Raw genomic sequence first — 12665 nt, 5'->3', positions numbered from 1 at the left:
GCCGATTAGGTCGTCCCTCATAGCCAGTACCAGGTCGAGCAGCACTTTGCCTCTCGTTGGCCCATAGACTTCTTGACTTATACACTCAGCACTTGAGCCATGGACTAGCAATTTGTAGTCCACGTTATGTGAATGAATATTTAAAATGTACATCTAAGAAAGAAGGCAGAAAAGAACTTGACATAATAGGATCAGTTACCACATGATATCTGCTATATTTTTTTCATCTGCATCAGCCTGAGATCCAAATTTATGAACAAGGAAATATGACATGCCAAAATGTTAAAATGAGGCCTTTTTATGAAGCAATGTTGTGGGGTGAATTGATTTCTTAGTGTTCTAAAGAAAGTAAGGAAAAGACTCTGTTTCTTCCCTTGGAGATACTTCAAGAGCAATGCTGCTCCAGAAGGTGAAAAGAAAGCTATCTGTGGCTGACATCTTAAGAGATGCAAGATGCTAAACTTAGGGACTAAAGCAAGCAGAAGGGAAATGAGAGCAAAAATCTTGGAGACTGCTTTTTTAGAAACAAGCATCCAAAATTGCCCATGCAGGCCCATGTGCACTGTAGTGTATGGTGTAGGGGTAGCACTGTTGGGGATCCCTGTACTGGGTAGGGATGTGCAACTTGCAACACAGGCAAAAGTGCACGTGCCTTTTGCAACACGTCCTGCAAGTGCGTAATCAAGCACAGGAAACACTGGAAAGCCCTGCTCCTATACTCCAGTGCCCCAACATAACTTGTAGACCTTTGGGGATGTGGGATGGTTAGTGGTTCCCTGGGACTTGGACACCTTAAGGAACTGTGGATGATGAACAATCTGCTCTCACACCTCTACAGCACCTTACCACACATACAAAATTGCAGGGGCTAGGGGCACTACTGATATCATTGAACTGCCCCTAGATATCATTACCATTGAAGCTGATTACAGGTTTTTCTCCCTTTAACAGGTTGAATTTTAGTTTTAGTTTGTGCTTTGGTATTCTAGATCGTACCTTGTTTTATAGCTGAGAAAACATATTTATTTCTTCGCAGCAGTCCACAGTTCTGACAGTGTCATTCTTATGTTTTTCCTTGCATATACATTCTTGTATTTGGCTAAGCACTTGTAGTCCACTTAACTGAAATGAAATGGGAAGCCACAACTATGCCAAAAAGTTTTATTAAAATATAAAAATAATTTACACAAGCCAATAAAATGGCACCCCATGTCCCCAAACTAACAAGCACAGAGAGTTACATTGAAATTGATATTTTGTTTGGCAAATAAATCAAACCTTGCCCAACACAATATACAAAATGAATGAGGCACAATATACCCCCTACAGATGATCAGTCCTCTCATCCTAGGAGTTAAAAAAAATAAACATGCCACATGTTTGAAAACTATAACATAACAGTACAACATCTCTCCTGATATATCACTCTGTAGAATAGCACGTGCATTAGCAATCAGTTACTCATCAAAATGGGTGTGAGCACATATAGCAACCCTGATTTCTCGTCTGCCTTGACCCTAGGTTAGTGTTGATTATGGGGGCTTTTTCTGCTTGTGTGACTTGGCTGACATTCCCAAATGTTCAGGGTCCACTCTGTATGAAACAGCTTCAGCTTCACAGATGTTGTGCAGGACACAGCAGGCAACGATCACACATGTGGTGTTTGCATCCAAACAGTTTTGGAAACAACTCCATCTTGCCTTCAGCCATGCAAACATGCACTCTACCACCATTCTGCAACTATAAGTGTAACTGAGCCTGGTTCCCTGTCTCTGGAAGGGGACTTTTCCCTTACGCTTCTTCAGAGATACAATGGGAAACTGAGTATAAAGTCATGTCTTCACCTTCAGACACAAGCCAATACAGGTAGCCAGCTATTCAGGGGAGAATGCTCCATCCCAGTAAGGCAGGAACTGTGTCATACAGGTTCCTTTCTACACCCAGTCTGCAGAGGATATGAGTCCATTACAGCCACACCAGTAGAACTTTCCTTCAGTTCAAAGAGTGGTTTTGGTTTAGTTCAAATTGAAGCAGCTCATGCTATTCACTGTGGAGTTTACTGTTTCAGTCTTTGGTGTTTGGGCCATGGTGCTCATGCCCAGCAGGAAAGCTTCAATAAGAATTATACCTCCCTGGAGCAAAGGGCTCCCACTGGGGTAGTGCAGGCTTCTATCACCCCCAAAACAGAGTTGAGTCTAAATGGCACAATTAATTCCTGCCTGTGTGAAAGACATGTTATCACCCATAATCATGAAATAAAGCACTGTTCAGTGTGGATAAGGCCTACATGATTCCATGCTCTTCCTTAAAGGAAAAAATAGAGGTAAACGGACCAATTACCACTTCACTTGCATAAATCCAGAGGAATTCTGCTGACTCCACTAACACGAATCTGTATTTACACCTATATAAATGGCATCAGAATCTGACTGGCTATTTTCACCCATGGACCCTTGCAGCTTGTTTGTTAACTGCCATATTTTTGCTAATGTAATTATTATGACAACAGACAACATTCAATTGATTGGTATTTAATTTTTTATCTGTTAATTTCAAGTCAAAATGTGTCAAGCAAAATTACAATATCCATCACATAGATATTTCCTGAAGAGAAATCATAACAGTAATTCTTCCAGAAGTAAAAAGAAAAACACACTGGCCAGCAGTTATCTTGCTGCAAAGCACATCAAAACAAACTCAGACATGTAAGTGTTTAACAGAGCATTGAAAATGCGGTACAGAAAATCAGCAAGTCTAGGAAGGCTAATAAGAGCAACTCTAGGCAGACTAATAAATAGCCAAGAACAACTTCATCTATTTTGCCCACATTAGCCATCCTGATAAAATTACATCCACTATCTTTTATGTGATCCAAGGACTAACTGACAAGGAATTTCTTCTTGGAAGCTTTAATGTCACTCAGTCTATGGGAAACTGCATGCTGTTTTTATGTCTTTATTACTTATTGGGTTACTTTCCATAAACTACTCAAATATTAGCTACATTTCAGGTCCTTTTAGCACTCCAAAATGGAGAGCAGATCTTGCTTTTCTCATTGCCTTCAGTAGCTGACCGGATTCCCTATTTGCCTAAAGAAAGAAAGGTGGAGTGAGCAAGACAGAAAGTACATGATGCTATGATTATATGGTGCTATGATTTTGTTATTGTGAGCGGGATGTGGATTTGTTATTTATGTTATTGCTATTTGTTATTTATGAGTAACATATTGCTTCTTTTTGGAGGGACAAATCTTGCAAACTCCTTCACAACCATAGAGAATCTAAACCAATTGAAACGCTTTGATCCTGCAATAAAAAGATTTCACAACTGTATTCAGAGATTGTAACATTAAAGAATTGTATTACACTTGGTTCAAGGGTGTCTCTGAGTTTAATCCATTTTAGCATATGATACAGGATTTCAGGAGGGCCAAAGGAATTATCTGCCAACAATTCTTTCCTGAGAAATAGGCCATTTTGTACTACGTTGAAGTAAATTTTATCACCATTTGTCTTTATGGATCTCCCCAGTTCACCACCTGGATAATGTATGTGTTCGAGCCAAGATATGCCAGGTGCAGCAGCAGCAGTGGCTGGCCCAGCTGAGGCAGCAGCTACTATTCTTGCATCCCGTTCAAGTAGATACGGGGGGCTGGTGCCCCAGTCACCCACTCCTTGTTATGCAACTGATTACCTGACACTACTAAAGTCAGATCACACCAATAAACCAAAGCCTTACTTGAACACTGACAGACTCAGTGCCCAATGGCACAATGATCCTCAGAAACATTCCCCTTCTACAACAACTTCTTGCAAGGTGTCATTTGCTGTCATAAGCCTCCATCTGCCCCCCAGGTGGAAGCAGGAAGGGGGTAGTAGGAATTCATTCATTTTCTTTGGATTCAGTCACTGATACTGAAGCAGAACCCATAAAATATCTTAAATAAAGTTCTGAAAAAAACAACATTTAAATACAATGATGTTAATATGAAAATGTGTTTACAGAGATACATTCATCTTTCAAGTCAGTGGTTGATTACGGGCCAGATTCTTCTGTAGTATAAGCATGTGCAACTCCATCCCATAGAGTTGAATCTATTTCCATCAGGTCTGAATTTGCCCCTACATATTTAGTAAAGTCCTTGCCCAAATAGTTTTATGAATGGTGACAGTAATGGAACAGAGTTCATATGCATGAGCAAATGCACCAAACTAAAAGAGAAAGGAAAATGTCTCAATTCATTTTGCTGTCATATGTCATTGATAAAAACTTGGAAGGTATATTTATATCTGATGACGCAAGTCTATCCAATTTCTTGCATTATTTAGGTCAGGTCATTCACTCAGGTAGTTACTGTAGAACAAGCTGCGTGTGAAGAATAGCATTTAGTTGATAACCAAAATGTTCAGCAATAGCCTGTGAACTGTGAAATTACATTCAGCGCTGGGGGGAAAAGTTACTTCTTACACAAGACAAAATAAAACCAAAAAAAAATCTATTACTAACAATCATCAGGGAGTCACTGCTTCCAAAACTAGGATTGATTTTCTCATCTTGGTGGATGTCTGAAAATACAGCACTTGCTAAATGGTTTCAGCATCTAGGATATGAAATACATGCATCAATAACTCTGTCAGGGTGGAGATATTCTGCTGGGGAGAAGAGACTGCTAAGGGCCTTATCTAGATTAGGATTTAAAGGTGCAATGTTAGAATCTATCAGCTAACACATTAAGTAATACATCTGAAAAACAGGAAACAGCATATATTGAGGTGGTTAAATTAAAACGTAGGCACCCTTTAGGCTTGTTGTGTTAAAAGCTACATGCCTTGTCTACACTAGATTTTTCAAACATGCTGAAACATGCTCATGTTGTAGCAGTGCATTTTTTCTCTCAAGGTATATCATCTGAGTGCACACTAACCTGACAAATTCCATACCATTACAGTTGCAAAACAGTGGTGGTGCCTTTTTGTCTTCTGCTCTTTACCTGTGATTTGTTAGAGGATTTTTTTGCCTTCACGGGTACTTGGTGGCTGTGGTACTGGAAAAAGCTCAGAGTGACTATCGTGTGGGTACTTTTGGCAAATGGGAACACAGGGAATCAAACTTGATGGTCCAGAAATCCCCTTTCTGTCCTGTCTCCCTACTCACTTACCTCTGAGGGCAGAACCTTCTGGTGGTAGACAGCAGCCATCAGAAGCAGGGCACCATCAAGCCCCAGGGCACAAGCAGACCCATACACTTTTGACAGCTCTCTGCAACTGAACTCAGTAACTGAACTGCCAAAACACAAATTGCCATCTGTGAAAGGGCCACAGCAGCTAGCTAAAAGCACAGAAGATGCCGAATAGAAAAGAGGATAGTGCCACCAGGGAAGATGGATGACAATGATTTAGTAATATCTAACATTTTGGTCACACGTTTCATATGCAAGCTCACAAAAAAGTTAAATGTAAAATCATGTGCTTCATTGGGATGCAGTTCAGTAGATAACTGTACCTTCGTGGGGCCACAGGCACTGACAAAACAACACACTGAGAGAGTTTTAAATGTGCAAAACCAGGGGTGGCCAATCCGCTGCATGTGTGCCACATGTAGTATAAGGCAGCCTGCATGTGTGACATGCAGTAGACTGGGGAGGAAGCAGGCAGCACAGGGCAGATAGGGCAGGGAATGGAAAGCAGAGCAGCAGATAGGGCAGGAAGCACAGGACATGGAGCAGAAAGCAGGGTAACATAAAGAGCATTGCACAGGTCAGGGAGCAGAAAGCAGAGCAACAGATTGGCAGAGAAAGCAATTCAAGTGGCACTCAAGGAGGCTGCACAGCTTAATTTGTAGCATGCCTACCAAGAGCTGCCCCCCGCCCCACCTTCATTGTAATAAATGATGGCCACAATAGATATTAAGGATAGAATTTAGGATAGCCCACAACTTCCTTGCGCAGCTGGTTTCACCATCTTACTATTCTTGCAATTAGGAAGGGTTTCTTTTCCCTGGAGATTTAATCTCTATATGTGCTTTGTTGTAAACAGGGCCACAAACAAGTTTCCTTAAAAATAAACACAGCGATTTTGAAGATGCCAGCCTTCAGCAGACTAGGCCAAAAAGCGATCTCTTGAAAACCAAAGATTTCTCTGGCTGTCTAGCGCTACACACCAAACAAAAACGAAGTACTCCGTGCAGTCCTGTTCCAAGGATGGGGAACGTGTTCTGCAGCAAGTACATTTCTCTCAGTGTTACACTGAAATGCTCTTGATCTCTTCACTGGCTATTACAGCATCAACGAACCTTGTTTTTCCATCTTATTTATCTTCTCGTATCTTACTGATCTTTGCATCTAACCGAGCTATTTTTCAAGTCGTGCCTTTATTTATTGTATCTCACTTTTTATATTATTGTGTCTTCAAGGCCCCTTGACAAACCCCACGGAGGAGCTGAGAGCTGTTTACTGACTGTCCGGGTGGTTACATAACCCGGCTGCCTTTTGCTGACTTCTGGGAAAAGGAAAGCACCACCGAGGTAACAAAAACACCCCGTGCAGGTCACTGGGCTGTTTCCTGCCGAGATAGAGGAGACACCACGTCCCCCCACCTGCGTGATGGATGTTGCAGCTTGGCAGCTTGGCTTCTGTGGCACCATTTGTGCTCAGCAGGGAGACTTGGACAGTGGGGGAGCTGCTCTGTTCCCTTGGGGGTGAGCAGCAGATTGGGGGGGCCTGGTCTCAGGGGAGCTGCTCCATTTCTTGGCAAATAAATGCAATCCTAAGAACTGCAATTGACTGGGTCAGCCCCTAGGTCCATCCAGCCCAGCATCCTGTATCACACGGTGGCAGGCAGTGGAAGCTGACAGGGAAGCCAGCTGGGTCTCAGGAAGGCTTTTTTCCCCACTGTTCCTCTCTCGCTTGCAGCCTCCCACACTTAATTTCAGATTTAAGACCTGGCAGCTTTACCTTATCTTACTGGGAGCTCAAACATATTGTATCTGCTGAAAAACTATTGTACGCTGAAAAACCATGCATTTCAATATGTGAGTAAACCTTTTATTTACTTTCTATTGCTCACTGTAACTCGACAGCGAGAACTGGATCATCCAAGGTTGAAACGTTTATTTTGAGGCAAGCGGCTCTCAGAAAGTGCTGACAGCAAACCCAAAAGCGGGTGCAAACATTCTGAGAGTGACTTGGGTTTTGCATATGCTGCATCAATGAGCCGCCTCAAAAAATATTCTGTTTTGAACACTTTTGCTATTATTGATTGTACATCGTACAGAGGTTGAAATTATCGCCCCCTAGCAACACTGCCCCAAGGTCCTGGGGTCACCCGAGCCCACGGCTCCCCGGGCCGCTCCCGCCCGGCCAAAGGGTAAGGGGGGGGCCTACATGATGCAACGCGGGGCGGGGCCGCCTCCCGAACGCAACGCGAAGGGAAGAGGATTGGGCTGAACCGCGCACCGTAGGCCCCGATCGTTTGGCTGCTGGCGAAACCCCTGCCCGGAAGCTTGTGGTCGGGCTCCCCTCCTCTTTACTCCCCTGCCCGGTGCCGCTTCCTTCCCAGCCGAGAGCGCGGAGATGGCGGTTGCCCCGGCGGCGCGGAGCCGCTTTGCGGTGGTGGGAGGCGGGATCGCAGGCGTCACGTGCGCCGAGAGGGTACGTGCTCCCCCCCGCCCCTCTCACGCTTCATGCGCAGGCGCTGCAGCCCCTTCCCACCGTGCGGGTAGGCGGGGCGGGGCCGGGCGTTTGCTGCACGGAGCCAGGCGTAGGCCCGGTAGGGCGTCGTGGCTGGAGAGGCTCCGCTCCGCGCAGGTGCCTGGTGGCTTGTGCTCGCGCAGCCTCCCAGCTCCGCAGGCGGCTCATTCAGGTTCATTGACAGTCGTCCCAGGGATAAGCTGGCCGGCTGCGCGCTCCCACTGGCAGAGGGGTCGCAGTACCAGTCTGAGGGCAGGCCAGGCTCTTTGGGGGATGTGGTATTTTTTTATTAAACCAACTACTTAGTTGGAAAAAATGTCCTTTGCAAGCATTAGGACAAGAACACCTTCTTCAGGCTCAGAGGGCGTTTGTACACGTGCACGTGACAACGTAGGCTTTTAAAGCACCCAACGTTGCATTGGATGCATTTGTATAAACGGCAAAATGCGTGTCAGCGTGCAGAAAATGGCAACAATGCATTTTTGAACTAAAGCACATCAAAGGTGATATTTGTTCAAAAGCACACCACCACCATTTGCTGTGTGCTGACATGCATTTCACCATTTATACAAATGTGTGCAGCACAGCATTGGGCACGTTGGCTTGTGCTCTGCAGACTCAGATTAATCAAGTCTGCTTCAGCCCACTGGATTTCTGGCACATCAGAGCAGAGGAAGGTACATGTATAAATGCCCAGAGTTTGCACTCTCCCTATGTATGCCTGACAAAAGGTGTTTATACCCAAAACCTTGTAAAGAACCAATTTTTCCACCAATTTAGTTGGTCAAATAAAAGATATCAATGATGTGGATATAGGTGTCAGAAGTGGACTGGCCAAGTGTGCCGACAACACCCAACTTTGGGGCAGAATGTCCAGACCGGAGGATAGGTTGGTGATCCAGGCTGACTTGGATAGGCTGAAAAAGTGGGTGGATACAAACCTGATGACATTCAATACCGATAATTGTAAAGTACTCTACCTTGGGAGGGGAAAAAAAAAACGCATCATGCTTATAGGTACAAGCACCTACTCTGGACTCCTTTAAGAAGCGTTTGGACGCTTATTTTGGTGTCATCCTTTTACACCAGCTGACTTCTTGCCCTTAGGGCAGAGGGCTGGTCTCGGATCTCCTAAAGTTCCTTCCAGCCCTAATGTCTGAAATTCATATCGCATCTACCCAAATAACCTTGCCTGCCTGTGTTAGACCAACATGGCTACAACTACAATATAAGGGCCATGAATGTGGGGGGCCCTGCCGCTGCATGTTCATGGCAGTCGTGACAGATGGCATGTGCAGTTAACCAGTTTTCAGCTGGGGGTGCGAGAGCCTTTCAGGGGTGCTGTGCTGTGCTAGCACAGTTCCCTTTACACACATGATTCAGTAGAGAAAACCCAGAGGTTTCCAAGAGTAGTCCCTAGTAGCAGTCTTCCTGTCTTCTTAGCAGAAAAGCTGCTCTGTTATTTTTCTGAAGGCAAAAACAGAGTAAAAAATAAGCTAGTGTTTTACAAGGGCTGCCTCAAGTCTGAAAAACCCCCGGTTTACCACCTGTAGCAATGGCTGATTTGTTAGTTCTCAGATGTGTTTGTTTTGAGATCCAGTGCTTTTTTGAATATCCTTCAAGGTAAAACAGGCTTGAACTTGCTCAGCACTATCCTGCTACAGTTTTTAACTCTGCAAGCGCTGCATGTGTAGAGGCTGATGTGGCTTGCACAAGGGCTGCCTGCCAACTAGCCCTGCATTGGAGCACCCCCATGCCCCAAGCCAGCTCTTTCGCAGCACGCTGAGCTAGGTTAGAGCAGTCCTGGGCTGGCAGGCTGACCCCCTACCAGCCAGGCCCCCTGCTGGCCAGTGTTGCTCCAACCTGGCTCAACGTACTGCAGTCCCAGGCACACATGTAAACGCAGTGCCCAGGGAGCAATAAACTCCAGCACAATATGTGCTGGAGGTTATTGCTGCACACTAATAGCACAGGTAGACATGCCCACTGAAAAGGAGATACAGCTTAACAGACAGTATCCTTCATTTGTTGAGGTGTGGCTTTGCACAACAGTGCAACACCATGATTCTATTTCAGAGGTGGCTGCTCTGTAGTGGATGCAGGGTTGTACTATTTTATCATTGTAAATGTAATTCCCTCCATCTGAGAGCATCATGAGCTTTTAAGCAGACTCCAAGTTGAATTACTAAAATTAGCATTTATCCTACTTTTAAAAATTCATATAAAGATTTGTAGACAAGGTTCTTCAGGTGAATCTGATATCTTTTATTAGTCCAACTTAAATAGTTGGGAAAAACATTTTTAGCAAGCTTTTGGGTTTAAAAACCATGTGTCAAGCTGAGGAAGTCTCTTTTTTCCCCAACTGTTTAAGTTGATCTAATAAAAGAGATCAGATTCACCCAAAGAACATTGTCTGCCTATGTCCTGAGACCAGGGGCGGGCAGTTATTTGGGGGAGAGGACTGCTTACTGAGTTTTGGCAAGCCATCGAGGACCACATAACAGGCAGCCCAGGGCAGATAAATTTTAATTTTCTAAATTTTTTAGGGGCCCTGCAGGCCAGACAGAATGGCCTGGTGGGCCGTATCCAGCCCCTGGGCCAAATTTTGCCCCTGCCTTAGACCAACACAGCTACAACCTACACCCCTGTATCAAGACTTATGGTTTTCTACCATGCATACCATCCTTTTTTTTTTTTTTAATCGGGGCAGCCCTCATTCAGACCACAAGATGTTAAGTTGTGGCTCCTGGACTCCGTCCACAGCACCCAGAGGCTCCAGGTTCCTCCTCTGTCCTCCATCTTCCCTTTCCTCCCTTTGCCTGAGGGGATAGGACAGTGCAATGTGCTGCATGGGGAGTTGAGGGTGAGCCTGAGGCTGCATGGGGAATCATACCCACATGGTGCACTGGTTGTTGGGGGTACACAGTGCAGTAGTGGAGGGGATGCCCATGCGGGTGCACAGTGCAGAGGCTGGGATAAAGGAAGGGGCTGTATGGCATGCAGTCCATGGCTTGTGCCTTGCCTGGTGTGGCCCATGTAACATTCAGCCCCCGGGTCATGCAGCCCCCAGGCACTTAGACGCTGGACAACCATGTTTTATGTCATTATAGTCTCTTTCATGATACTGGCAGAAATCACAGCACCTGAACTAATAACTGGTTCAAACAGGCCTAATGACTTTCAGTATATTTCCAACTTTAAATGAGTATAAGCACAGTTTTTCCTCATTTTAATAGGTGTTATATTTTTTCTGTATGTTTGAAATGTCAGAATCATTAACAATAATTATGCAATAAAAATTACAAGGAACATTTAGCATCATCATCATCAAATGAAGGAGACTTGTGCATTGTAACTGACAAAAGCATGTGAGCATTGTTAAGATTTTGCATTGGAATGTAAATTTGATGAAGTTGGGTGTGTCTCGTATATTCATTTACTTCCCCAAACATTCCACAGCCTCTTATAGAGTTTAGAAATTGGATGCAGCTGAAGCAACTAGAGTAGGGGGTAGATGTCCACCTTGCACCAACAGATCAGCTGTTGGTCTAATTTTTCTCTGTTGATAAGAACCTTCCCTGCCAATATGAAGCATAAATGTTGTGTGTAAAATGGGAGATAGCCTTCTTGAGTTTCATATTATAACATACTGACTATACCATGGGTGACTGGTGCCTCCTGAGACTGGGGGGGGACACAGTTTGTGGGCAGCAGCATCAGTGGTGGGGTGGTGAGTGGCAAATGCCTGCAAGAAGCAGCAGTGGCAGCCAATCTCAGGGCAGGGGCATGTGCCCCCACTACCAGTCACCTATGGATTACAGTAATTTTTAAATACGTAACCTGGTTAAAAATTTTATTCTGCTTTACTTTACAAATCACTTTTGACCACACTTTTTTGTTCCCCTGGCTTGATCAGCAGCAGAATTTGAACCCACTCAGCTTCAGATTCAGATTCCTGGCTTAGGTCTTTTCTATTTAAATTACAGGTGTAAATGCTCCTTTCTAGACTAGAGACGTATTTGACATATGCTTTTCCAGTGGCTTATGCAATTGTTGACTACTCAGCTTCAGCATAATGGATTCTGTCCCTGGCTCTGAAGAATGAATATGGCTCATAGGGGCTTAGAAGTACGATGACTAAAATGGTTTAGTCATTCTGAGTGGCAGAACAGTGCTAAGAGTAAGAGTGGATCTTGGGATGTCAAAGACCTGGATGCTAGGGACTTTGGATAAGTTCTCTGCTCACTCCTAAAGATGGCTGGATTGTGGTCATGAGTATTTCCATAGCTATCTTCTAGGCTAGGGGTGTCAAACGTATGGCCTCTGAGCTGGATCTGGCCCATGGAGCCATGCGCACTGGCCTGCAGGTCTCAGACCAACTGGTGTGCAGAGCCGGTCTGGCATGCAGGTTGAGCGCGGTGTCACAGGCACTGCATGCGACCCAGAGGGCCGCCACAAGGTGCACACTGCATATGGCGCCCATGCCAGACCAACTCTAAGTGCTGGTTCTGGAGCTGGTCCAGACTAAGCAGCGCCAAAGCCAGTGCACAAGGCTCATCCAGCAGGACTGGGTGATGCATGCAGTGAATGCCTGATGCTAGCCCCTGTGCCATGTATACCACTTGACGAGCTGGGTCCAGCTCACACACCACATGTAGCACACACCAGCCCTGTTCTGAGGCTTGCCCTGCACGTGGCACCTGAAGCCAGGCTAGGGCATATGCTGCATGCGACACCCTGCTGGACTGATCCAGGTCAGCCCCACAGCCAGTGTGCAGGGAAGTCTAGTGGAGCACTGCATGCAGTGCACTCCCTGTGCTGGCCTTGTGTGTCATGGGCAGAGCCCACAACTCTGGGTCCAACCTGTGTGCCACCTGTAGCACAAAGCCTGGAGTGGGGCTGGCACGGGAAGCACACTGCGCACAGCGTCCCATTAAACTGGCTCTGCATGCTGGATCCAACACAGCCCAATCTGGCG

The 12665-nt window shown here is 45.3% G+C and overlaps 2 protein-coding genes across 4 annotated transcripts in view; one reads left to right on the top strand and one right to left on the bottom strand.

The window, feature by feature from the left end:
* Nucleotides 1–12665, top strand: part of PYROXD1 (pyridine nucleotide-disulphide oxidoreductase domain 1) — a 32701-nt gene that overhangs the window by 2994 nt on the left and 17042 nt on the right. Inside the window, exon 2 of one of the 3 annotated variants that reach the window (XM_019544460.1) lies at nucleotides 8614–8616. Coding sequence is in view for 2 of the 3 variants with exons in the window: in XM_019544457.1 (XP_019400002.1) it covers nucleotides 7571–7648 (78 nt within the window). In the remaining variant the exon portion in view is untranslated. Of the gene's footprint in view, nucleotides 1–7426; nucleotides 7649–8613; nucleotides 8617–12665 lie in introns of those variants that run through there. The other 2 variants (XM_019544457.1, XM_019544459.1) reach the window with 2 other exon arrangements.
* Nucleotides 10440–12665, bottom strand: part of RECQL (RecQ like helicase) — a 45176-nt gene continuing 42950 nt past the window's right edge. Inside the window, exon 15 of the mRNA XM_019544455.1 lies at nucleotides 10440–11265. Coding sequence (XP_019400000.1) covers nucleotides 11236–11265 — 30 coding nt within the window. The 3' untranslated portion in view covers nucleotides 10440–11235. The remainder of the gene's footprint in view (nucleotides 11266–12665) is intronic.

Source organism: Crocodylus porosus, unplaced genomic scaffold, assembly GCF_001723895.1.
Source record: "Crocodylus porosus isolate Cpor-Errol unplaced genomic scaffold, CroPor_comp1, whole genome shotgun sequence".
Taxonomy (NCBI): domain Eukaryota; kingdom Metazoa; phylum Chordata; order Crocodylia; family Crocodylidae; genus Crocodylus; species Crocodylus porosus.
The sequence above is the reverse complement of the archived record's forward strand: the minus strand, read 5'-3'. Positions and strand labels throughout refer to the sequence as shown.